The following is a 27,143-nucleotide window of genomic DNA, read 5'->3' on the forward strand; positions in this document are numbered from 1 at the left end:
TAGGTATGTAAATTCTTAGAGGGTGCGAGCACGCATTTGCATGATCAGTACATTTGTGGTGGCCATATTCCTATGCTGATTAGCCTCGTTTATTAAGATTAACTTTTCTCGAAGTAATCTTACTGGCTTTGTCTATATAACAAAGATGTCAGTATACAACATGATCAAAATTTTCTTCTACCAAATAAACATTAAAAAAGGGAAACAATTTTTTCATAATAATTTTGATAATTTTTAATTCATTTTAATTTTTTAATTACACGACAGGGATAGCTTATGTTAACAACATTGGCGGAACCCACGTTTGGGGTATTAATAATATAGCCCGTGAAATCTAAGAATGGTACTGTGCTAATCGCAATTTGCACCTGTACGCTTCTTACATCCCTTCGGAAAAATACCGGAGCTGACAGAAACCTATATTATTAGTTAAAATATTTGAACCCCTAAAATTTTTTACATGCTTTTTTTAAATAATATTTATTTAATATTCACAGATTCCATTAATAAGTGTTAAATATGCCCAGTAGGCAAAAAACCATGTTTGTTTTAAAAACGTTTTTAGAACGTTTCATGTCTGCCAAATAATGTTCTAGAACATTATTTTAACATCTATGTTCTTAAAATGTTTCAGAACATTATTTCTAAAAACGTTTTTAAAACGAACATGGTTTTTTGCCTACTAGGTGATATCGCCGATATCGACACGATTTTTCACACACGAAAAAATCAATGATTTTCAGAAACTAGGACCAAAAAAAAGATACCCGTGTCTGGCCGTTTTGCTAGATCAGGTCATTTTTTCTTTAAGGGGTAAAAACAACCCTTAAATGAAAGGTGATAGGAAATCTTGTACAAAAAAATAATTTTTTATGAAACCTGGTATCTCGGGGTTTTTCGGGTCGCTGATTACAAATCTGATGTCAGATTTTCAAAATTCAAAATGGCGGATCCAATATGGCGGTTGAATTTTATAAAAATTCACCAATTCATTTGAAAGTTGTTACTTTGGGGTTTTTGGGGTCGCTGATTACGAATATGATGTCAGATTTTCAAAATTGAAAATGTCGGATTCAATATAGCGGTCGAAATTTATAAAAGTTCATCGAATTCACTTGAAACTTGTTACTTGAAGGTTTTTGGGGTCGCTGATAATGAATATGATGTCAGATTTTATTAATTCAAAATGGCGGATCCAATATGGCGGTCGAAATTTATAAATATTAATTATTTTTTATAAAACTTGGTGTCTAGGGGTTTTTGGGGTCGCTGATAATAACGTAATAATAATAATAATAACATAATAACATTTATAAATTTCTACCACCATATTAGATCCGCCATTTTGAATTTTGAAAAGCCGACATCAAATTCGTAATCAGCAACCCCAAAAACCTTCAAGTAACAAGTTTCAAGTGAATTCGACGAACTTTTATAAATTTCAAACGCCATATTGAATCTGCCATTTTGAATTTTAAAAATCTGACTTCAGATTCGTACTCAGCGACCCTAAAAACCCATAGACACCAAGTTTTATAAAAAATAATTAATATTTATAAATTTCGACCGCCATATTGGATCCGCCATTTTGAATTATTAAAATCTGACATCATATTCGTAATCAGCGACCCCAAAAACCCCTAAGTAACAACTTTCAAATGAATTGGTGAATTTTTATAAATTTCGACCGCCATATTGGATCCGCCATTTTGAATTTTGAAAATCTGACATTATTTTCACAGTTTTCTTGTGTGTATCAAATTGATACAAGAATTAAGATCAACTCATGCAACGTTTTGATTCGATATAAGGTATCAAATTGATCCAAATATTTGGATCATTTTCAAGAATTGATCCAGAATATGGGATCTTTTTTTGATACCTGAATTGGTATCAAAGTATAACTGTCATGGCTGGCATGCTCTTATTGACAAGTTTATTAATTAATTTATTCACTGCACTGAATATTCAGATATTAAAAATACTTTTATTATGAATTTTAAGAAAGAGAGAAGCGAAAACTTATAAATTGCGAGCAATTAAATAAGAAAAAATTTATTTCGAAATAAAATGAAATACACTAACCTTTATTTATATTTATCACATAAGATTTAAGTTAAGTTCACAATCACAATACTTGAAAATTTTTAATTATTTTTATGGTTCAAATAATTATCAATAATTTATTTATTATAAATGAACAAAATTTAAGTAATGCACGCTTGATAAATATTTCTAATGCGTTGTCAATTAATGCATTTAATAATTTCCTATTACACAATATCATAATCGACATATATGACATTTGTAAACAAACAGGGTTGGGAAACAAGAGCCCAAAATATATTTTCAATCCTACCCAACTCTGCTTTGGACGAACACATTTTTGGCTTCATTTCTCAAAGTGTTACTTAAGATGAGTTATCATTAAGTTACTGTGATAGTGTTAACGTATACGTGTATTCTTATTGTCTCCAAGGTCCTGGGTTCGATCTTCAATGCGTGCAAAGATTTTAATTCCCAGATTTAAGTATTACATGTATAGTAACCCGAGGCGAAATTTAAGGCCTACTTTACAAGGAGTAAAGTAGGATTAAACAGACCCTCTTTAGCTTCCTCAACTAGTCGCAAATTTCCCTTCCCTCCACGTTTGGATTTAAAGTAGGGTCTAAAAATTGATTAAAATATTGAAAATTTTGATATTGCTGTAATTCTATTAATTTTTTAAAAACGCTTAAAAATATGTTAATTCCAGTTTTTAAAGGGTTATTAAAGAAAAATGATGTGGAAAAAATTCATTTTGCTTTAATCTAAATAATTAAGAGTATTTTTTTTACTTTTTTAATCGAAGTAAACCCTCTTCAGCTTCCTCAACCAGTCGCAAATTTACCTTTCTTCCACGTTTGGATTCAAAGGAGGGTCTACAGGAGTCTACAAGATCCAAAAGAGGGCATATTTAGGTTTTAAGGGAAGCTAAAGAGTATTTAAATTTCGCCTCGTGAATTGTTAATTAATTAAACGAATTAACAAAATTTATAAAATCTAAATAAATAATATTGACCTTATCGTAAAGTACCTTTACTGTGTCGCCAGAACACATATGTATAAGTATGTATTAAATTTTAGGCAACATGTTTGCAAAAAAAATTGAAAACTTGAAAGTAAATAATTTTACTACTTTTAAAATTATAATGACAGTTTATTTCATTGAAAAATGTAAGATGTTTTACACTTAATTATATTGTAACGTTTGTAATTGTGAGAATCAATATTTTTAGCTCGCCGAGCCAGGGTTCGTTTTGATTCCAACAAAATAATAACAATAATAACGGGTTAATTACAAACTGATAACAAATTATTTATTTACAACGGTATTTACAATATCAAAGTTATACGGGGATTACAAGTAAATCGCGAAAGTCGGTTTCGAATAACGATTTGTCGGCGTCTATCTAAAATATGTTGAGCCGCGGAATCGAAAATCGGCATCAATCTGGAACGTCGCTTATTTGAGCCGTGCATTAACGAAATCGGCTTCAACCCGCTGTGATGACCCAAGTAGCACGATATATCAACCAGATGTCACGGTGATATCACCGGGGAATGTCACCGTGACATCAGGAAAATGTCAAAATGTCCGCATTACGGTGATATCACACGGTGACATCGAGGTGATATCATAGTGACATCAAGGTGATATCACGGTGATATCATGGTGATATCACCGTGATATTATGTTGATATTTTACAAGGACTTAAAATTTTTAAAAAATTATTATTATTTTTTTATTATTTTTATTACTTTTTTTATTTATTATTATTTTTTAAATTATTAAAAATTTTAAGTCCCTGTAAAATATCAACATGATATCACGGTGATATCACCAGGATATGACTGTGATATCACCTTGATGTCACCGTGTGATATCACCGTAAGGCGGACATTTTGACATTTTCCGGTGACATTCCTCGGTGATATCACCGTGACATCTGGTTGATATATCGTGCTACTTGGGGAGCCGTAAATCTGTTACTGTACTGCCTAAAAATTCGCGATAAACTGGTGAACCACGAGTAAAACTCGTGTTCCAATTATACAAAGAGTAAAACTCTAAGTATATCTAAAACGGAGATTAAAAACGGTAATAAAACGGAAAATCTACTTTAAACTAAGTGAATACAATATTATGTTTCTATACATTTCGTTACGTTACTTTACTATAAGGCGTTGTCCGCAGTGGCGAGACAGACGGTGTGGCGAGACATTAGGATATTTCAGACAGCTGAACTGACTGTGCTGGCACTTCTGGTCTGAATGTCAAGTTTTATTGTGCTTTAACTTTTCAATATGATACATACGTTTTTGATGTACGAAATATCGCTATACTGTTAATAACAGTTTCAAGATATTTTAAAAGTTTTATTTCCCATCGGTATAAGTGATAATATATAAACATTTCCGGAATTTTCTGAAGGGTTAAATGTTTTGAGTCTTTAGTATTTAAGTTTCCTTCAAAATTTCCAGAGCACTATGAATTATTGTTCGATGCATAGGATTGTACATCGTCATTACCGAAAAATGCTGTTTCCGCATTGGCGAGACACTTGTTGTCGGCAGTGGCTTTTTTATATCTAATAATATTATACATGTCCTAATGAATTTGATATAATTTTTGTACGTTTTGTCGACAATATTTTTCATAACTATAGTTTAAATTGAAAAAGATGAACAGGAAGAAAAGCTTATTTGTTTTTAATAACTGTGACATGGATTAGCGGCTCACAATCAGAAAAATATTTGCCTGAATTTTTATGATTGAATAAAACAATATTATGATTTAAAGGCATCAATTATTATACTCTTTCTCTTGGATTCCTTTGTTTTTGTTACGTTTGAACGATAAAGACTCTGATTTTAAGATAGTGTCTCGCCACTACGGACGATTTTTTATGTCGGTAGTCGCGAGACATTATCGTAAATCGGCAATAACTTTTTTTCCAATATCTGTTCTGTAACTGTATAAGTTAAATTTGCAGTATAGAGTCACACCTGTCCATGGATATATATACAGACTTGATGTTCTTGAAAATGTGAGTGCTATAACAAAAAAACAAAACGTGTCTCTCCACTACCGACTCTCCCTTACATTTTGTTATATTACTTTACAGATTGATATGTTACATTACAATTCTTTACTATACATTTGTTACTTTACTATACACTATATACATTTAAAAACCGATATAATGTTCAACGGGTAAAACCCGGCGAACGATAGTAAGACTCTCTGCAAAGATTCTTGGAGTAAAACTCCAAGTCAAGTGGGTAAGACCCACCCGGACTCCGTGTAGCACGAGAGTGACGGTCCTCAGCGAGCGCGCAGCTTATATAGCCGATCGGTGGGCTGGGCGCATGCGAGTGAGCTTTGGCGATGCGGCCCGCGCGGCGAAATCGGGTACTACGTCTTTGCGCTCCGCGGTCGGCAACATGTTTATCGACGCGCGATAATATTTAGTACAAATATTTACCGGTCGATTTCTAACTGTCATTACAATATAAAAACAAAACTTTCTTGTACAATATGTTTTTTATGATCCTACCATTATTATGTTTATATACAGTAAAACCCCGTTTATCCGAGCTCGCTTTATCCGAGGTCTCGATTATCCGAGATAGTGTCCCAGTAGGAAATTCAGTATTATCTCTGAGTGTAGTCTACGTCATCTGAGTTATTTTTAATTTTAGTTTTTTATAAATATGAGTTTATTTTTAATAAATTCAAATTGTTTAAATTATTATGGAATATATACAATATTATTTTCCCGTTTGTAATAAATAATAATTGTTCAAACAATAATAATGTTAAATTGTAATAACAATTCGGATTATCCAAGTTTTCGCCTTATCCGAGGTAGCTCCGGTCCACATTAGCTCGGATAACCGGAGTCCTACTGTATAGAGGTTTAAAATGTATGATTTTGAAAATTTTTCATATTATATATTCATTATTAGTAAACAAATTCCGTAGTATTATCATACTTTTTATAAATTAAATATCACTGATAATTATGACAACAGTATCAACTTTGTTATAGTCGCAAAAAAGGTTATATGCTCACATTTGTAAAGATTGTTTAAGCATCGAAACAAACTTCTCCGAAAAACAAATTGGTAGTCTTAAAATTATAACACAGTGATATATGTTGCGAATATTAATGTGATATTTAATTTATATTTATAAAATTATTATTATTATAATTAAATTTATAATTTCATACTTCTTATTACTAATAAAGTGTATTAATTCTTTTCATGTTAATTTTCCGAACATTATTTGAATATCCTGAGGGCCTCATAGAGATATCCTAATTTCCAGATACACTTGAAACCTTCTAAGGATATTCTGAAACATCTGTTGCTGTCAATAAGTTTTAAACTTTTGGTCCTCTAATGCTTCATTCGTGTATATAAAATTTCAGATTCGCTGTCCTATTGAAATTCTTTGTCTGGATAGTGAAGTTGCTATGCTTCTTTAAAATAATTTAACATTTTCAAACTAATTATTAAAATGTTTTATCTTGAAAATCTTTTAACTCAAATAATTTACATTGGTTGACAATTTATTACATATTTAATTTGCATCTTACAAACCTTTTTCAGCATTTTACAATCTTCTCTTTTTCATAGCCTAATTATCCAAGAAGAACAATATATGTGACGCTTCATGAAAGAAGGGACCTTAACTCAAGAGTAAATTAGGTCCCTTCTCACGTGGTGTGTCACATATACATACACTGAAAACATTCAAAAGTTTATGATGTTTGACATAGAAAAAATAATTATTTTTCTATGGAAATTATTATTTTGCATCTGAAAAAATTTGTTTCGTCATACAAAAAACATAAATCATTGCATTTAATTAGACTAATGTTTCCACCCTCATCCACCCACTAAACATTATCTTTTATGCAACGATTTATGCTGCTTTAACTATGCTTAAAAGTACTACACAGCTTTAATATAATGTCATAATTAATACTCTCACTCTACTTTAGTTTGTTTGAAAATCTAGTGGTGGACAAATTTTAGACTGAAAATATTAAAATTATTTTTAATTTCTTCTCAAGCATTAACTGCAAAATCATCTTTAAAAATTTTACAAATTCCAGAATTTTAAATTATGAATAATTGAATAATTGCAAAAATATATTTTTCATTTGGCAATTTTCGTTGTTCTTAATATTAACTGACAAATATAATAAAACTCTTTTTAAATTTTTTTCTTGCATTTCGTTTTATTTTTCAATTTTTTGTAAATAGTTTTATTCATGCAATATTTTCAATATTTCCTAAATAATTTTACTCATACAATATTTTCAATATTTTCCATTAGAGAAATTAAAACAACTTTATCATTAATATGAATTCTTAACTATTAAATATGGCTTTATTTTTCATTGTCATAACATGCAATATTAAAATTTGAGCTTTCTTAACATTATTAACGAATAAGGTATAATTTAATCGGTTTTTATACAGAAAATACCAAAAATTAATTTCAAATTGATTTTGTAATTTGATTACATTTTTTTAACCTTTTAAGACTGTTACCTGATATTTCATGTTTTCTAATTAAAGCTTTTATATTATTTTTTGTTTAGTTCATAAGTATATATTTTGTCAAATTGTTTTAAGTTTTTAATCTACTACATAGTTTGCACATATATTTTCCTTCTATTATTGGCTTTGTCATTTTAATTCTTTTTTATGTTTTTTCTTCAGTGTCAGATGATCCATCACCGTTTCTAATACAAGATAGATGTACAGGTTGAAAACAATGATTACACATATAATGTTGGATTTTTTGCAATCTTTCATACAGTACCCACATTTTAATGCTTTTGATTCAAAACTCGATAATATATCTAAAGCTAAAATTTTTCTGTAGGCATTGGGATCAATTTTTTCGTTCATTTCAACATTCCTGGCAATAGCATCCATTAGATACATCATGTAAATTCCACAATAATATGTGTCATAAATATCTTGATAAGGCCTTTTTCCCTGAAAATCGTTAATGGTCCATTTAATATTATTTAACTTAGTGAAATGTGATTCGGGTTTACAGTTTTTTATAAAGTTCTTAAATTCTTTTCGAACCCTTTCATGATCTGAATTGTCAAATAAGGGGTCAACTAAAATTAGACGTTTCTCTTCAATATTGGCAATTAATAGACGCCAATGTACTTGAAATACGTATGGCATAAAAATAATATTCCGTATTGGTGTAGTATTACTATATAATGATATTTGATTGACTTTTCTTCGCAATTCATTGTAATCTCCAATAGCTGTCCTTGTATCATCAGTTGGTAAATACGTGATATTTTGATTCCATTTTTCCAATTTAGATATTGCATAAGCATCTTTAATTTGTCCATTTACTAAATTGTTTTCTATTGCTAAACTTTGAAACTGTTTACATGTAATGTGTATCTCCGAACACGAAGAAAACATCTCATTTTTAACAGAGCATTTTCCGACATTGATGAAACTTGATTTTGATGTAGAGTAATATTCAAAATTTCTGAAATAACCGTTCAAAAATGTATCGTTGTCTGAATAATTTTTTCTCATTTCTAGGCACTTACTTACTTCATATTTTTCTACATTAACAATTTTAAAAATATCATTTTCATTTTGTTGTAAATGATGATAAGAGTCAATCATATTTTTTTTGACAACTTGTGTTATTAATATTAGGAAGCGGGATTGTCATTGAATTATTATCGTCTATAAAATAATTAATGTTTTCTTCTTCATCATTAGTCTTTAACACCTCTTGTTCTGTATCATTGTGGAAACGTTTTATTCTCTTGGCTCTTACAATATTTTGGTCACTTTTCATTGTATTTTTTTAACTTTTTCTTTAGGAATCAATTTTTTTTTCTGATTATCATTTAATTGACTTTTTTTTTTTCTTCAAGAACTTTTTCTACAGTGCGTCGAATAACTGATCCTTCTAAAAATGTTCTTTTAGATCGTCCTTCCTTTTGTCCTCGTTTCCAAATGTATCTAACAAAATGTACTGAATCTGTTGTAGGATATTTTGATTTTGTCTTTCCTTTAATATTTCTTTTGTCTTTAGCTGTAAAGCCTAAATTTGCTTCAAAAACTAAACGACCAGTATAATCTTTTAATCTTCTCACAGTCTGTCCAATGCTCATTTTCGTTTGTCTTTTTAATATATCCTACTTAATACTTTTATGATATGACTCTACCTAAGCATTACTTACGCGCGAAATATTTGGATCAACTAAATTTAACATAAGACTACCACATATGGAAATATACGGCATAACCTCTAGTGTTACATATTCCGCAAATTCTGGGCAATAATAGTCGTTAGTTACTTCCTCAATTATAACCTCTTCTGTTTGAAATTCTTATTCCATTGTTACAAAGTTCGTAAAATATTTTTTATAAAATTTTGATTGTACGTACAGAGATTTATTCTTTTTATATAAGATCTCATATTGTTCGTCAGCTTCTAGCTGATTTTTCACTTCTCCAATAATAAAAACTTCGTCATTAATTTTTTCCAAATCTTCTATTTTTTCAGTCGTTGCAAGGGCTGTCAGTTCTAATAATGATTGTTCTGATTTTATTTTATCTTTTGTTAATAAAAGTAGTAACATATCGTTATATACAAAATCAACTTCTATAAAGTTTCTTCCTAAGAGTATTAATCCAAAAATGTCCACTAAAATGCTCTTTATATCTATAAGATGAGAAAAATGTTTTTTAATTGTTTTTGAAACTCTACGGAGAGTATGAGCTATGCATGATAATAATATTGCTTTCTCTGGAAAATTTTTCCCATCTTCTACGTATTCGTACGATGCGATTAAATATGACAAAAAATCCATTCCGTTCCATTCAATATTAATCGCATGCATTTCAGCCCATGACCAATCTACAACTATGGCAGTAAAGAATGGCCATAAATATTTGTTAATAATCATAAAATGTTTATATTGTTTCAAAAATATGCCTATCGAATTAGTGTCTGCAGTTACTGTCAACATTTCCGCAGCAGGTATGACCGATACTACTGCTTTGTAAACAAATACATAATACATTATTTGACTACATTTTAAGCCCTTTGGTAATCTTGCAATTTTACCTGTGGCGTCCATGTGAGCAATCTTTGAACTTTTATCGTGTTTTATTATTTTTTGCTGTTCCACGGTGAACATTATAATTTTTAAGGGCCATTCAAGAATTCTAAAATATGGATCTGATAAACGACTTTCATATATCCAAAATTGAGTGATGCCTGAAATGTCAGCACTATCTACTTTTTGTCGATTTTTTAAATTACCTTCGGAACTTATTTTCTGTAATGTTGACAAACTTGCTGAATTTTGAGGATTTCCATCATGCCAAATTTCACTATCCATGTTGTCATAACCATTCAGTTGATAATTTCTTGGTGTTCTGTAGGCCAAAATTTTTTTCAATCTTTCTCTATCTTTACCTTGAATTTGTTCGTATTTTCTATTATCTGTCTCATCATGCCTATTTGGCATTTCTTTATGACTTGTAACGGAAACTTTTATAACTGTATCCGTTAAATTATAAGCTTCGAATTTGTAATGTTGAACATGCGTCATTCGACACTTACCATAAACACAATAGTGTTTGCGGCTTTATCATTGTGTCTATTGGAATAAAAGTTTAATACACATGGACATTGATGATTTTCTATCAACATTGATTTATTCTTTGCTTTTAAATATTTTAAAGAAATTTTATTGTTATCATAATCTTTTATTATCTGAGCAGGAATTTCCAATTGACAAATTTCAATATTATATTCTATTCTTTTATTTTTTTCTTTTTGTGCATCTTTCTTTGATTTTTCGGTATCGCTTGTCTGACTATCTTCACTAGATATTGTAGAGTTATTCAGGTTCCTCTTTCTCTTTTTTCTTTTTTTACTTGATTCGTCTTTAAGCGTCGCTTCATCAGTCGGTTTAGAAACTATTTCATTTTTTAAAATACTACCGTCGACGTCGCTGTTAAGATCTTCCTCAAAACTTCTATTCTTGAAATCAATGTTAATCTCTTCATCTGATATAACTGCTTCTTGAGTAATTGATTCTTCTGCTGTATAAGTATCAAAATTCCATCTTTCTTTATTAAAATGTTTAACTTGTTTTTGTGAAATTTTTATACTCTTACTGATCACGGTGCGCCAGAAGGAGGTTTAAATAAAAATGAATTGGCACTTAAAAATTCTTTTTGATTATGGTTCTAAGATGAATAAAAAACTTTTCTCAATACGTTTTAAAATCAGCTTACGTGCCCAATTTAAAACAAAGTGAGTTTTAAATATTTAAAAATAGTGTTTTATGAGGAACCAGAATTTATTTAATGTATACTTATATGTGTATAGGTAATAGTTGTTTTAGATTTGGGTTCATATAAATTTATTAACAATGAAGTTATTTTCTTGTTTCGTTTTTATATTTATGCATTAAGAGTGTCGAACGGTATCTGAAATTCTTTGGCAAGAAGAGAGCTTTAATTATCGCTCTGAACGTGAAATAGTATTGATTTTAAAATACTTTTTTCTCGAAACACGAACACTTTTAACAAAATCAGCCAAAATCCTCATCTTATAAATTTCCTAAATCCAAAAGACTGTACGAATCCATAGAAAAACATGGTAGCAAAACAAAAAGTAGAAAAGTAATCTAATAACAGCTTCGACTTTGTGCGCCCTGCATGCTGCTGCCATCTGACGGCGGCAGGAGGTAATGTACCTGTCATTATATTACTTTTCGTTTTGCAATCGTGTTTTTTTATGGATTCGTATAATCTTTAGGATTTAGGAAATTTATATAAGATAAGGATCTCTAGCTGTTTTTGTAAAAAGTGTCCGTCTTTCGAGAAGAAAGTATTTTAAAATCAATGTTTATCATTTTCACGTTTAGTACCGTTTTAATAGAGCGATAATTAAAGGTCTCTTCTTGCCAAAAAATTTCAGAGACCATTGGACTCTCTTGAATAAATTTTGTCACTCTTAAAATCGTTCTTTTAACATAATAATTTAATTTTTTAAAATTGGACACAAACACTACAGCAATATAATTATTTATATGTAAAATTGAAAATAAGTAATTATTTTATCATTTATTACAGTATTTATTAGATTAAATAAATTCTGATTCCCCATAAAACACTGTTTTTATATAAAAACTAAATTTTATTTAAATCGGGCAAGTAAACTGATTTTAAAAACTATTGAGAAATGTTTGTTATTCATCTAAGAATCATAATCAAAAATAATTATTAAGTGCCAATTCATTTTTATTTAAACCACCTTCTGGCGCACCGTGTGATGTCTGTTTTACATTCTTGTTTTATTTTCTCGCTTACGTTCTCTATTTTATTTGTGACGCAATCTGAAGAAAGGGACATTAGAAACAAAAAATTAGAGGTTACGTTTTGAAATTTTAAAGTTAAAATACATCAAGACGTTCAACTCGTAATGCAAATTGATTATATTTAGGTCTTTATTGCATCCAAAATATTCAATAAAAACTGATTTCAGTTTTAGAAAAACAAAAATAAACTTTTAGTTCAAAATGAAACTGTCGTAAAAATAATCTATAATTCATTTGCTTTTAAGGTCCCTTTCATCAGATCGCGTCACTTATATTATATTTCGGTAGAACATCTTCACTCGGTAAAGAAATTGTTTCATTTTCCAAGTTTTTTGGCATTAAATTATTATTTTCCTCTTCTTCAGTTTCCATAAACTGTTTACTTAAATTTGAATGTACATTTCGCTTAACATTATTACTATTTTCAGAATTTATTTTCATCTTTTCTAATTTCTCTCCTTCTCTTTGTAGAAACTGTTCATACTTTTCAGAGGCATTAAGAATTAAATTTTAAAAAAACATATTATACCTTTGAATCATGAATAGAAAAATCAATTGCAGTGAAATAATTTTAAAGTACAACTATGTGCATTTTCGTTCAGAAACTCGAGATTTATCAAAAAGATAATGACATAAAATCTAAATTTTTATTTCATTGATTGTAAGAAATAATAGAAATATTGGATAAAAATGTTCGCATATTAATTTTTTTTAATAATACTTTTTAAGTGAAGTGAGTATGTGAAATAGAATGACCAAAATATGTAACTAATAATTGAGAAGAATTTTTTTTTGAAATTGTGATAAATATTTATTGCTAAATAATGATTATCATTGATTATAATATTAAAAAATTTAAAATTAGGTTGTGATAATTCTGTAATAAAATACTTTTCTGACTATAAAGAAAATTTATTAATTAATTCTATCTTGAACTAATAAGCGAAAACAACCTTCTTTCAAAGCTTTTCCTACAATGTTCTCTATATCAATAATAGTAAATTATAATAAAAAATGGACAACGAAAAGTAAATTATAATAAAAAATGGACAATAATAAAATTGACTTATAGTAGAATTCAAGGAAAAAAATATGTTTGTAATCTTATCCGTTTAATTAGAATTTTATAAATTGGGGTACGAAAATTTTTAAAGGTTGGGTTATTTTAAAAGAAAGATATTTTCTTGAAAATAGAATTTTTGGCAATAATGAATTTTATAAAATATTCTGAAAGAAACATACCTGTTTAAAAAATGTTTTATTTATTGAATAATATTATTAATAAAAACTACGCATGTCGTCTGTCATGTTATCTTCATCTTCTTCTTTCAAAACATCATCTAATATTATATTCATTCTTACTTGTATTTGAATGTCAACAGACATACTTCTGTAGTAGGGGTGTTGCATTTCCCTTCTCCGATGATGGTAGTACATATTTTGCTAAAAAAAGTAATTAAAATAAAATTTCAATAATTAAAAATTTTGTTTAATAAAAATTCGTTAAAATATAAATTTTGATTATGCGATAATACAATAGGACAAAAAAAATATATTTGACAAAATAACTTCCCCAAAAAAATTAAATACTTACCACGTACGACTCAGGAAAATGTTCCTGAGCTGTCGCTGCATGATAATTCGATCTGTTCTAACTTCCTCCTCCATAATATGTACCAAATTGTCTACGTCCTCTCGTATATTGCATAACAATTTGCTGAAAGTAGTAGACATTTTTTTTAAAATATATTTTACAAATGAAAAAAAATAATTAATTATTTATTAAAATGAAAATTCAAATTGACGTTTTTTAAATTTTCAACAATTCAATATTAAAGTGTTCGTAAAAAACTTTTTGAATTGAATTTTTAAAGAAATATTAAAACGTTTACAAATAATTGAATTTTTGAAAAATTAATTTGTTTATTTAATTACAGACAATAATACAAAATGACAGAACTAAAATTTCAAAAAAATATTATAAAAATTATAAAAATAATAGAATTTTAAAAATGTCGTATAAAGTTAAAAATTTTTACGAGAGAAAGTTTTAGATGTAAAATTATAGAAATAATTCAACTTTAGAAGGTTTTAAATAGAAATTTTTTAAAATTAGTATTTTTTAATTATTTTGAATTGAAATTTTTGGTATTTTATTTGCTGACATTTTTTAAATTTTCAACAAGTGTTTGAGTTTCATAAAATTTTAAATTAAAAAACAGTTTAAGGATGATCGATTTCATAAAGAATTCCAATAAAAGTATTAAAAATAATTAAGTTAAAAACTAATTTTTGTTAAAATTATTTTAAATAATTAAAAGAAAGAAGATCTCAAGAAGATATGCATTGTATACTAAAAAGACGAATTTTATTTAAAAATTTTGTAAAAAAATTGAATATAATTAAAATAATTCGAAAAAATTGTATAATCCGAGGCTGACAAATTTAAAATTATAGATTTACTACTTACCATGTATGGTTCATAATAAATAGCCAGTTACACTCTAGGTTGTGATCGTTTTTGCAATCCTGATTGAACTGCTGGTTGTTCAATTGGCTGTTGTGCCAGCTGCCATTCACGGGGTAAGGGCCTTACTTGAATAGCTGGTGCAACAAACTGTTGAACTTCAGGCATATTTTCACGATTATATGTAACCGGCTGATTTCTGTCAACTTCATCCCCCTGCCTCGATAACATATATCCCGGCGGTAAAATTATCTGGGTAACAGCCGGTTACCTTTCATTATGCTGTTGTTCCACGCCTTCTTCCAACATTGGATTCTAAAGAAAAATAATTGTGAAAAAAAATTTAAATTTTGTTAATCGATATATTAAAAAAATGCCATAAACATTTAATAAGAAAGTATCAAACGTTAACTTATTTTAATTAGAACGAGCACGTGTTTAACTGTGCTTTTCTTCGTCATTAATCTAAATGATTTGTAATATAAAATGCACTCATAGGTTATAATAATAAACAACATTTCTTTATACTCACATGCTGGCAACATCCACGGTTGTTGTAGTTCATTTTAATTTAACTTTTTGAAATTTTTTCCACAGTAAATAATTCTTAATATCTAGCAATTTCCAAAGAACTGTGAGACGCTGGCACTGAAGCTTTAGGGTTAAGCGCACATAGAGGGGAGTCTCTGAATTCTGATTGGTCAATTTCAAAAAATTTCTCGCGCATAACCGGAAGTACAGATTTTCATTCCGAATCCTGTTTAGCGCTAAATATAAATTTACTTAAATATTGAAAATATATTTGATTCTATTTAATTATTCACAAAACGTTTTTAATAAAGATTTTTTATACTATCATTTTTCGTTCTTTTTTTATCAGTGCAACCATTTAATATATAGTTTATTTATAAAAATTACATTTTTTTGTCAATTTTAATAACAATTTTCAATTACAATGCTGATATATTTGAAGAAAAATTTTAAGATATTTTTCCGTATTTCATTATCCAATAATAATAACATGTAAATTTAATTAATTTGAAACATCAGAGAAGAATTCAATTTGTTTCAATACGCTTTGGAAATTTTGAAGCTGCGATTGAAAGGAATAGACATTTAAAATTTACTCTCCAAACATTTAATTTTTTTCTATTCGCTTCTAAAAGTTTGAAAATAAGAAACTTCGCGCATTAAGAAAAATAAGAAGCCTAAATTCTTATCTATTGAGTTATCTCTACTGTGAATAGAAAAGAATTCATTTTTTTATATTTTAATGTTCACTGAGGAATTGAGTAAAAACATAAATTCACCCATTCAGAAGAATTGAAAATGATCAACTTATGCTTAATATATACAAAATTTCAATCTTTCTCTATTTCTCGCTTCTTACCGGGTGTAAAAAGAAAGATTTCTACTCGTAGATTTAAAATTTCAAAATAGAGAGAGAATAAAATTTTTAATTAAACAATATTAAGTCCCATCCCCTTAATAAGAAATAAAGATTTTTTTCCAATAAAAGTAAGGTTTAAACTTCTGCCCTCTACAGAAAGAAAAATGTGTGCTCGTGGTGTAAAAAATTTAAAATTAAGAAAATATTTAATAATTCAAATTGACATTATTTGATTGTCGTGCCATATATCTGTGTGCACCTTTTTCGGCATTTCTGAGAAAATTTTTATACATTGATTTTTTTATGGTGAATTAAATAAATTTAATTAATGTAATTAAGGAAATTATAAGATAGTTGTAGTTAACAATTTGAATTTGTCGCCAGAAGATCATGCGCATTCATATTCGTGCACTTTTACCGGGTGTGGTCGGTATAATAGAGTTCTTGTCACTTCCCTGGCGGATTGTATGATGCGCATGCTCCACGAAATTGGCGGAGCATTCGTGGAACACGAGATCGAAATTGAAATTTTATCTAAAATGTATAAAAATGATGAAATTGATAGTATAATTATTAAAATTAATAATTTTTATGCATTTTAAGATGATTATTGTTGAATAATTATAAAAATTTAATATTTTTATTAATTTCAATATATTGCAGTTGATTATCAACATTTGTCGATAAAATCAATAGAGCAGCGCTTTTTAGCAGGTAGGTGAACTTTGAATTTTTTCTATATTTTTTTATTAAAATCAAAATTATTTGTTCAACGGGAATATTAGTAAAAAAATGTATTATTTTATTTAAAAAAAATTAATATTTTAATAAAATAATTAAAATAATAATAATTAAATAATAATTATTATTATTAATATAGTATATAATAATCGGTTTCTTCATTATTATCAAATAAATATTTATTAGTAACAATTACTTATTATTTGAGTCAATTATATGATATTTGTTTCAAATACAAAAATTATTGGTTCAAATACAATTTATTTAATTCTAATAAAAATAATTTAGTTCCAGTAAATATTTATTTGTTAAAAGTGAAGTAATTAAGTATTTAAATAAAATAAATTTTTTCAGTGTAGTGGAAAAATAAATAATAACACTATTAATTTTGCAATAATTTTTGAAATTTTAGATTAATTAAAAATAAATATTTTTGGTTTTTGCTCCTATAAAAATTTAGATTTTTTGAAAAAATGAAATTTGTTTAAAAACCATAAAAAAATATTATTTCGAGTCAAGCAAATTTTTATTATTTTTTTTCATCAAACCAATAATATGTTCTGTACATTATAAAAATAATATATTTATTTATTTAAAATACATGCGAGCAAATTAATTTTTTATATTTTCAATAATTTATGAAATTTTTGAATACCTAACTGTAAAGTATAATTTTTGGTTCAACTTTTTTTTTTATTCTTTTTTGTTGTTTTATTTATGTTATAGAGAATTGTTTCCGCGAAAGTTTTCAAACCTGTGGTATTTTGTTGTTCCCAGAAGTGTTTTAAAAAAATTGATGATTTCAGTCAACAAAATTTTTAAAATTTTTTTTGGAAATCTGCTGGGAATTATCACACTCAAAATATTTTATTAAGTGGTTTAATGACACAAAAGAATACGGATTGTGACAATCGACAAATAATACAAATTTATTATACTTTGAAAATTCAGACAAGTAAATTATATAAATTAATTACGGTGTACTATAAAGAAAAAACAAAAGATCCAAGTTCTCCAATGAAAGAATCTACGTACATAAAATATTTTAATCATAATTTATCTTATTCCTTTAGAAAACCTCTCACGGATATTTGTAATTTTTGTTTTTTAAACAGATTTAACAAAGATCATAATAATGAATTAGTTGACCATAAAAAAAGTGTAGAAGATTATAACAAGTTACAAAAAAATGTTGTCTGAAATGATGTATTATGCATTGAATTTGACTTTGGACAAAATTTGTCATTGCCGAAAATTCCATGCAATGAACAATTTTATCGACTGTCGAGAGGCCCCAAACATATAAGATTAAGATACAGTATATTTGTAACCCTGTAGGCAAAAAACCATAATCGTTCTCAAAACGTTTTAAGGACGTTCTTAGAACGTTTCATGTCCTCCAAATAATGTTCTGGAATATTTTAAGAACATGGATGTTCAAATAATGTTCCAGAACATTATTTGGTAGACATGAAACGTTCTAAAAACGTTCTTAAAACGTTTTTAGAACGAACATGGTTTTTTGCCCACAGGGAATTGTGTCCATAGAAGATAAGTTGTATTACTCCCTGCATTTTTAAGCTATATCTAAACCTTTGTGCGCCAACACATTGCATTTTTGACTAAATGAACTTGTAAACATTTTTATCTCCAAACCGACTTAAATACACCGAATGCGTTACTTTTAAGTTAGTCCTAATCTAAACCCTAAAACTGTAAGAACTAGAATAAAGAATTATTCTAAATTAATATTGCATATTTCTTGCTAGTCCCTTAAGGCCCAGTGTTTCCCCAATAAAATAAATTAATTAATATAAAGTGTAAAACGACACGACATAAAATTGGTGCTCAGTGTGGGGTACACTGTGGAGAAAATTTGAGAATTTTCGACGAGGAGTTCAACAAGACGACGTCCAAGTTGAAACGAGGACCAAGCCCCTTCTAGACAGAAGAACGAGCAACTCAAGGCTGAGGGGAATCAAACTAGCAGCTAACAGGACAAATTAACAAAAAGGTGAGTGCTTTTAAAAAAAAGAATATTTAAAGCATTACACATATAAATTATAAAGATTATATAAATCTTGGAAAAAAAGAAAATTTTATTTATCATGGATACGAAACCGGGATTATTTAAACAATCTCTTGAAAATATTTTTGGAACAAAAAGGAAATTGAAGATAATCAAGATAAAAATAACGAAGTGAAAAATGAAGTCATAAAAACGGAACTTCACGCGGAAGATATTAAAGTTTTAGAAGAAGAAATAGAAAGAAAACAAGCATTGCTTAATTCTTTGAAAACACCGCGAGCGACGGCGCCACCAGAAGAAGATAACAATTTTTTGAAACCAAAAGATGTAATTTCTTGGGTGTCATCTTTTGACGGATCGGACAATGTCATAATTTTTGTTCAAGAAGTCGAAGACGCGCTTTCACAAATGCATAGGTGGATAGATAAAAAATGTGTTTTACGTATGATTTTAGCTATTCGTGTAACGAGTCAAGCAAAAGATGTCATACACTCTCAAGAAGCAGATAATTGGGATGAAATTAAAGATTTATTACTAAATTATTACGATATTCAAGATGTGCCTTATACATGTGTGAAAGAACAAAGAAGTAAAGTTGTGCAGAAGCATAATGAAACGGTAAACGCGTACGCGAAAAGATTTTTAGCTTTTCATAGAAAAGTTATGAAAGCAGTCGGACAAAAATCCGATCCGATTAGGACAAAGTTTGCACTAGAAGCGGAAGAAGAGGAAGAAATTTGGAGATTCACTGTTGGTCTCACCGATAAGATAAGCGAACGTGTAAAAAATCAAGGGCCACGCACTCTTAAGGAAGCGATGGCTTCAGCTTTAAATTCGGAAAGTACTTCTTCGAGAAAGAGAACTTTGTTGGAAAATGGCTCAAATATCAACAGATAAGCGAGTAGATTTTAATAAATCAAATTTTAGTAAATCTAATTCAAATCGATTAGGAAAAACAAAATTTCCATTCTGCTGAACGCTATAAAATAAGGAAACTACAAAATAAACAAACGAAATTAGAGATCAAACATGTTCAATGTGTCACACGAAGGGTCACACCGAGGCGAAATGCTGGAAGAAAAATTGCAAATTAAAAATTTTAGACAAAGAAGACTCATACTTGGTAGCAAAAGATAATTTTCCCATAGAGTATGATGGAATTACAGGTATTGATGTTATGGCAAATCACAATGCCATTAACAATATAAATGATCACACTATTACACTTAGCGATGAAATTTTTAAACTAATTAAAACCCCTACAATTATACCTCCTCTTACAGCAAAAGTTTTTAATATTACCTTAGACAAGGAATATTCGTAACCTTGTTTGTTAGAAGGAAAGGATATTACGCCAGGTATTATTTCGGGTAAACAAAAAGATAAAATCTATCATTATAATTCTTCTATGGATTATCAGTATATTTATCAGTCTGATATGAGTGTCAGACCAATTAAACTAATGGAACTTCCGGAAAGTGTAAAAATCCGTACACTTAAAACTGTCGACGTTTTGCAAAGAAGAGAATTACTTTTCTGTAACACGCGATTAAATCATCTTAAAGATATAGAAAGTGAAACAATTAAATAAATTATTAAAGATTTTACAGATGTATTCGATTTGCCAGGAGACGAATTATCTGTAATAAATGGAGTTACACACGAAATACACTTGGATACTGCCATCCCTATACAGACGAAACAATACAGGTATCCACCTGTTCATCAACAAGTGATAACTACACAAACACGAGAGCTGCGACGAAAAGGAATTATTGAAGAATCTAATAGTCCTTACAGAATCTCATTATAGTTGGTTCCAAAAAAAGGATGCATTGGGAAAACAAAAATGGCGGATCGTCGTGGATTACAGGAAAATTAATGAACATACACCTCAAGACAGTTATCCTTTACCGAACACCGAGGAAATTATAGAAAACATTGGAGGAATGCATTATTACAGTGCTTTTGACTTATCTTCTGGATTTTATCAAATTGAAATGGATGAGAAATCTAAAGAGAAAACAGCCTTTTCAACACCGGATGGACATTTCCACTTCAAGAAGATGCCAATGGGATTGAAAAATGCTACAGCTGTGTTTCAACGAGCAATGAATTTTGTACTCCGAGGATTGGTAGGAAGAATATGCTATGTTTATTTAGATGACGTCATTATTTTTGGTTCGACTTTAGAAAATCACAATAACAATTTGAAAATTTTACTAGAAAGACTGAGAGAATTCGGTATGAAGTTACAACCAGATAAGTGTGAATATCTACGTCCGGAACTGGAATACTTAGGTCATATTTTATCACAAAGGATGGAATTAAACCTAATAAAAATAAAATTAGTACAATTGAAGAATTTAAAGCTCCGACAAATCAAAAGGAAATAAACAATTTTTAGGCCTTACTGGATATTACAGGAGATTTATAAAAAATTATAGCAAAATTGCCAAGCCGCTAAAAAATCTTTTAAATAAAGGAGAAGAATTTAAATGGACCAAAAAACAGGATGAAAGTTTTGAATATTTAAAACAATCTCTGATTAAAGAACCGATTTTTATTTATCCGGATCATTCCAAGGAATTTACACTTACTACAGATGCCAGTAATTTTGCATTAGGAGCCGTTTTATCTCAACAGGTCAATGGATTTGATAAACCAGTAGCGTTTGCATCGCGCACACTTAACGATGCGGAAACTCGTTATAGTACTACAGAAAAGGAACTACTAGCCATCGTATGGGTTACAAAACATTTTAGGCATTTTCTTTATGGTAAAAGATTAAAAATTTTGACCGATTACAAGCCATTAAAATGGCTTATGAATGTAAAAGACCCATCTTCACGTTTAATGAGATAGAGGCTAAAATTAGAAGAATTCGACTATTACATAGATTACAAAACGGAAGTCTAAACACTAACGCTGACGCTTTATCTCGTCCAGTGCGCGCTCTGCATGTTTTAGATAATGACGACGACTTTGAGGAATATCTTACACAATACAGATACACTAATCTTCGTCCCTTAAAGGAAGTGTGTAAGACCAGATTGCCTCGTATTGTCATTGGAACAGATAAGGATATAATAATTGATGGTGAAACAGAACCAAGAATTGCCTACGCAAAATTAAAAGGACACATGATTTCCACCGAAGAAAATATTTGTTACGACTTGTCACTTTTAGATGTAAATATACGAAACAAACTAATTAGAATGATAAAGTATATTCACACGAAATTTAGCGCTGAAGACAAAATAATAGAGATCATAACTCAGGAAAGAAGAGTATTAGAAGATGAAGCAGAACAAATGGAAATATTGAGGATTTTTCATGGACCTATTAACGGACATTTAGGAATACAAAAAACAATAGAAGCGATTGCCAGAAAATATTATTGGAGAAATTTACACAAGGACGTAGAAAAATATATAAAATCTTGTAATGATTGTCAACTCACTAAAAGAGCACAGTACAATGTAACTGCAGATGGAGTATTAATATATCCACCTACCCGAATAAATGAAAGAATCGCCATCGATCATGTAGGACCTTTACCCAGATCGGAACAAGGAAATAAATATATTTTGAGTGTTCAAGATCAATTAACTAAATTTCTCACCCTGATACCTGTTAAAAGCGTACAAGCATCAGATACAGCAAATGCATTACAGACAGATTATGTTTATTTATATGGGACACCACATGAGGTTATAATGGATAATGCAAAAGGATTCCAATCTGAAATTGTTAATATTCTTTTTAAATTATTAAAGGTAAAACCCAGACGCAACCATAAAGGATCAATTAAAAATTTTAGTGGAAGACAAGTCTGAGAGTTGGGATGAACATTTACGAAAAGTTCAGTTCATATTCAACAGCATGACTAATAGAGGAACAGGATTCTCACCTTTGGAAGCTACCATTTTGTCAAAGCCTCATTTGGAAACCACTATACCAACTTTACAACTCAAATCACAGGATGCAGCAAGATACTTGGAGCAGCTCAAAACAAATCATATTGATAAATTAAAGGAAATAAGACAAAATCTTATCAAGAGCAAGATGTAATATGCAAAGGAAATATCATCAAGAAGAAAAGGACATACACCTCTCTATCAAGTGGGAGATAAGATACTTGTGAAAAGTCTGAGAAGCACGCCATTATCGAAAATATTTAGTGGTCCTTATATCATTACGCACATTAACTCAGAAACTCACACTATAACCTATAGAGTTAAAAATAAAGAATATAAAAGGCACATTAATGAAACAAAGCCTTTCGAGGAAAGGCTGGAAACTGGCTCTTCCCGTTTGTCTTGCAAAGTCTTATCTCTAATACTGAACTGGATTTGTAAAATTTCTAAAATGAATTGTTCTAGGCTACCCAGACAGTGTTTTAAGAAATTGAGATTGCTGGCACTCAGGAATCCGGAATGCAAATCAAATTGGTTTGTGCAGCTAGGTGCATCTTTTGGGGTGCCTGATTTGGTCGATAGATGGTCCGACCTCACTCTGGATTCTGTGGAACTCATAAAAGACTCTATCTTACAGGAATATGACAATTATTATAAGACACTCGATATTAAGCATCGCTTTGAGTCGAAGAGTCTTTTGTTATACCCTCAACTTTCTATTAACTTTGACACTCAGCATTATTTAATTTCTCAATCCCCTTTGAAGGTCAAAAGAATTTTTGCTCAGTTGCGTTTATTAAACAAACATGTCCATAGAGTAAATTTCGGTAAATTTGTGTACAAGTTTAGCTTAAATGAGAGCTGCACTTCTTGCCGTGGAGAGGAAGACACTTTCTTCCACATTTTAGTTAATTGTCCTTCATGTGCACATTTGTGTAAAGCTGCTTTTCCCGAGGTCTTTCTTGATTTTAACTTAGAGGTGGGTTGGCTTGCGATTCTATCGTCAACGGAAAATAAGACTGTCAAATCTTTCGTTTATTTTATTGAAAAACTTCTTCGTATGCGATATAAGCACTCGACACATAACTAAACTAACTCAATAGTTCGCAATTGTTTATAAGTTTATGATGTACTGCGAGTATCTCCACTTGTAAATGCCACATGGTTGTAAACAAGTGAAATAAATAAATAAATAATAACACAGCAGAAAAACAAAATTTTACTTATCAATCAGTAATAACGATTTCAAATTTTCAAACTAAAATTGATTTATTTTTATATGTATTTCTTATAGGCAAGCAATAGGTGGCTAGGAAAATTTAAAAAAAAGATATAACATCCGCGCTGTCGAGATGAAAGAGGAGAAACTCTCAAATGATAAGGAAAGTGCTGAGGAGTTTTCAACATTTCTAAGAACAACAAGTAGGGGGTCCTTTATGTTTATTTCATAAACATTATGCTTCCTCATTGTGTGAAGCAAAAAATTCGCTTCCTTGTGAAGGAATCAATGAATTTGTCCAATTCAATTGATTGATTTAAAAACTTTCGAATTAAAAATGTTTTAAATTAATTAAATTTTTTGAAAAATAAAGAAAATTTTAATTAATTTTGAGTGTAACATAAACTTTATATATACGAATCGATTCGTTTTAATGCAAGGAATACAATTATTTTATTCATCAACTTGAATTAAAAAAAAACACAAAATTTTTTAGCTAAAATATGAATTTTCGATTTTTCAATTTTTATTAATTCTCAAATTTTAAATCAAATCTATACTTTATATATACCAACCAATTCGTTTCAATGCAGGGAATAAAATTATTTCATATATAAACATGAGTTTAAATAAACACATCATTTTTTAGCTAAAATGAGAATTTTTGATTTTTTAACTTTCTTTAATTCTTTCAATTTCAATCAAATCTATACTTTATATATATCAATCGATTCATCTTGACATAAAGAAGACGATTATATTATATATTACCTTAAATTTTTCGATTTAAAAATTTTTTCAATTAAAAAAAATTTTTTGGAAAAAAGACGATCAAATTTTTTTTTTTGGGTATTTTTAAAAATCCTCTCGTCATTTTTGAGAGATTAATGTGTTAAATAAGCCTACCAAATTTTATCCAAATTTATTAAAACCTGTTAAAGATATCGTGTTCACAAAAACGATCCACACACACATACACACACACATACATACATCCGGACAATTGATCAGGATCTCATATAACATGTTTCTATATAGAGGAAAATTTGTTTTCACCATTTTTAAAAAGTTTATAAACGAAAGGACTACATAGCTTCCTCCACGAGGAAGCAAAAAATAAGGTCGGAAAATTTATCGCTCGATAATAATTATTATGCAGATGAGACGGGAATGTATTGGAGAACAATTGTATCCTGCACTCTTTCCCAAAAAGCAGAGGAGGAAGTTTCGGGACGCAAGGAACGTAAAGACAGAATAACTGCATTATTCTGTTCCAATGCTCGTGGGAATAATAGAATCCCGTTATTATTAATCGGAAAATCAAATGTTCCTCATTGTTTAAGGAATTTAATTCCAAAGAACAAAAGGGACGACTGTTTAAAAATAATAGAAATGCTCGGTGTCGTTTACACGCACCAAAACAGCGCGTGGATGAACCAGAAAATATTCATGCACTGGTAATACATAGTTATGTACTACATTTATTTTACATACATATTTCATACTTTTTTTATTTTACTAGAGTTTAACTAACAAATAAATATAAAAAGTAAAAACAAAACAAAATTTTGCATTATGAAAAAAATACATGTTAATTTTCATAGATATTCAGTATATCAAAGAAATTTTGTTTTTTTTAATTTTGTAACTGTAATAAGAAATTTTTAAACTAATATTTTCAGTACAATGTTTTTTAACAATTACGATTTTACAGGTTCATGGAGATATTTATTCCGAACGTGCTAAAGTTTCAACGGGTATCGGGAAATGCGGGAAAAATTTTGTTGTTATTAGACAATGCTCCAGCTCATCCACCAGCGGAGGAACTTAATGCTGTCAACGAAAATGTAGAGGTGGTTTATTTACCTCCTAACGTGACGGCCTTGATCCAACCTATGGATCAAGGTCCGATATCACTAACAAAGAAACGGTATAAAAAAAGTTTGTTGCGAAATTTAATTTTTGCTGATAGATTGCAGGGTGCTGATAACTATCTTAAGAATTTAAACTATCACGATTGTTTTCCGATTTTAAATGAAGCGTGGAACAGCCTAAAAAACTCGACTCTAGAAAAGGTTTGGAAACATCTTTTAGGAGATTTATGCCAACCAGCTAACTGTCGACAGTCATCAGTCGCAAGTGAAAGTTCTAATAACTTTTCACAGTTAGAAACTAATGAAGCTGATGCAGATGAAGTATTGGAGAACATAAGAATTCCTCCTGAAATCAGCGCCAATTTATCTCGTCTCTCCTTGGAACCAAATTCGGAAGAAGTTTTGCAAAATTGGTTTGACGCAATCGATGAAACTGATTGTGGCTGGGAACCAATGTCAGACATAGATCTTGTCCAATTCGTGCAAAATAATAGAATTGAGGAAACAGAAATTGACGTAGTCACGAACAGTGAAAATAGTTCTGACAGCTCATCAGTTTTCCAAACGGGGGAAATATCATCCTCACAGGCATATGGAGGATTACAATTATTTCAAAATTTCGCTCGCAAAAAAGTTTCACCAGAAGAATATAACAAAATTCTATTATGTCTCAAAGTAGCAAATGACATATTAGAGGGCCGAGAACCAGAAAGTTCTCCTCAAAAAGAACTGAATTCAGTTTTTAAACTATAAGATTAGTATTAAAATTTGCATTAAAGAATTCACCTTTAAAAAGTTTTATGTGTTAAGCTTTAATGTATACAGTTATTTTGTTTGATTTTATTTTAAAGTATATGTACGTTGAAAATTCTTCTTGAAAGAGATTATTAGTTCGAGCTGTAATGTATATATTTGTATTTACAGTTTTCGGCGTAGAGGTTGCGTCAAGTACGAACTCCATCGACTGGACTAAGACTCGAGCCGTCCAGTGGATGGAGTCTCCAGTGTATATGCAACTTAGCACAGTTCAAATAATGTTAGCAGATA

The 27,143-nt window shown here is 29.3% G+C and overlaps 1 protein-coding gene across 1 annotated transcript; it reads left to right on the forward strand.

Moving 5' to 3' along the window:
• Positions 1-22,968: 22,968 nt before the first annotated feature.
• LOC127287925 (jerky protein homolog-like) lies at positions 22,969-26,849 on the forward strand. The gene is made up of 3 exons (XM_051315078.1): positions 22,969-23,153; positions 23,469-23,537; positions 25,937-26,849. The coding sequence occupies exons 1-3, from the start codon at positions 22,969-22,971 to the stop codon at positions 26,847-26,849; spliced, it is 1,167 nt and encodes a 388-aa protein (XP_051171035.1).
• Positions 26,850-27,143: the final 294 nt, after the last annotated feature.

The sequence above is a fragment of the Leptopilina boulardi genome, unplaced genomic scaffold (genome assembly GCF_019393585.1).
Source record: "Leptopilina boulardi isolate dan_hultmark-lab unplaced genomic scaffold, ZJU_Lbou_2.1 LbouV2_377, whole genome shotgun sequence".
NCBI classification, from domain to species: Eukaryota; Metazoa; Arthropoda; class Insecta; order Hymenoptera; family Figitidae; genus Leptopilina; species Leptopilina boulardi.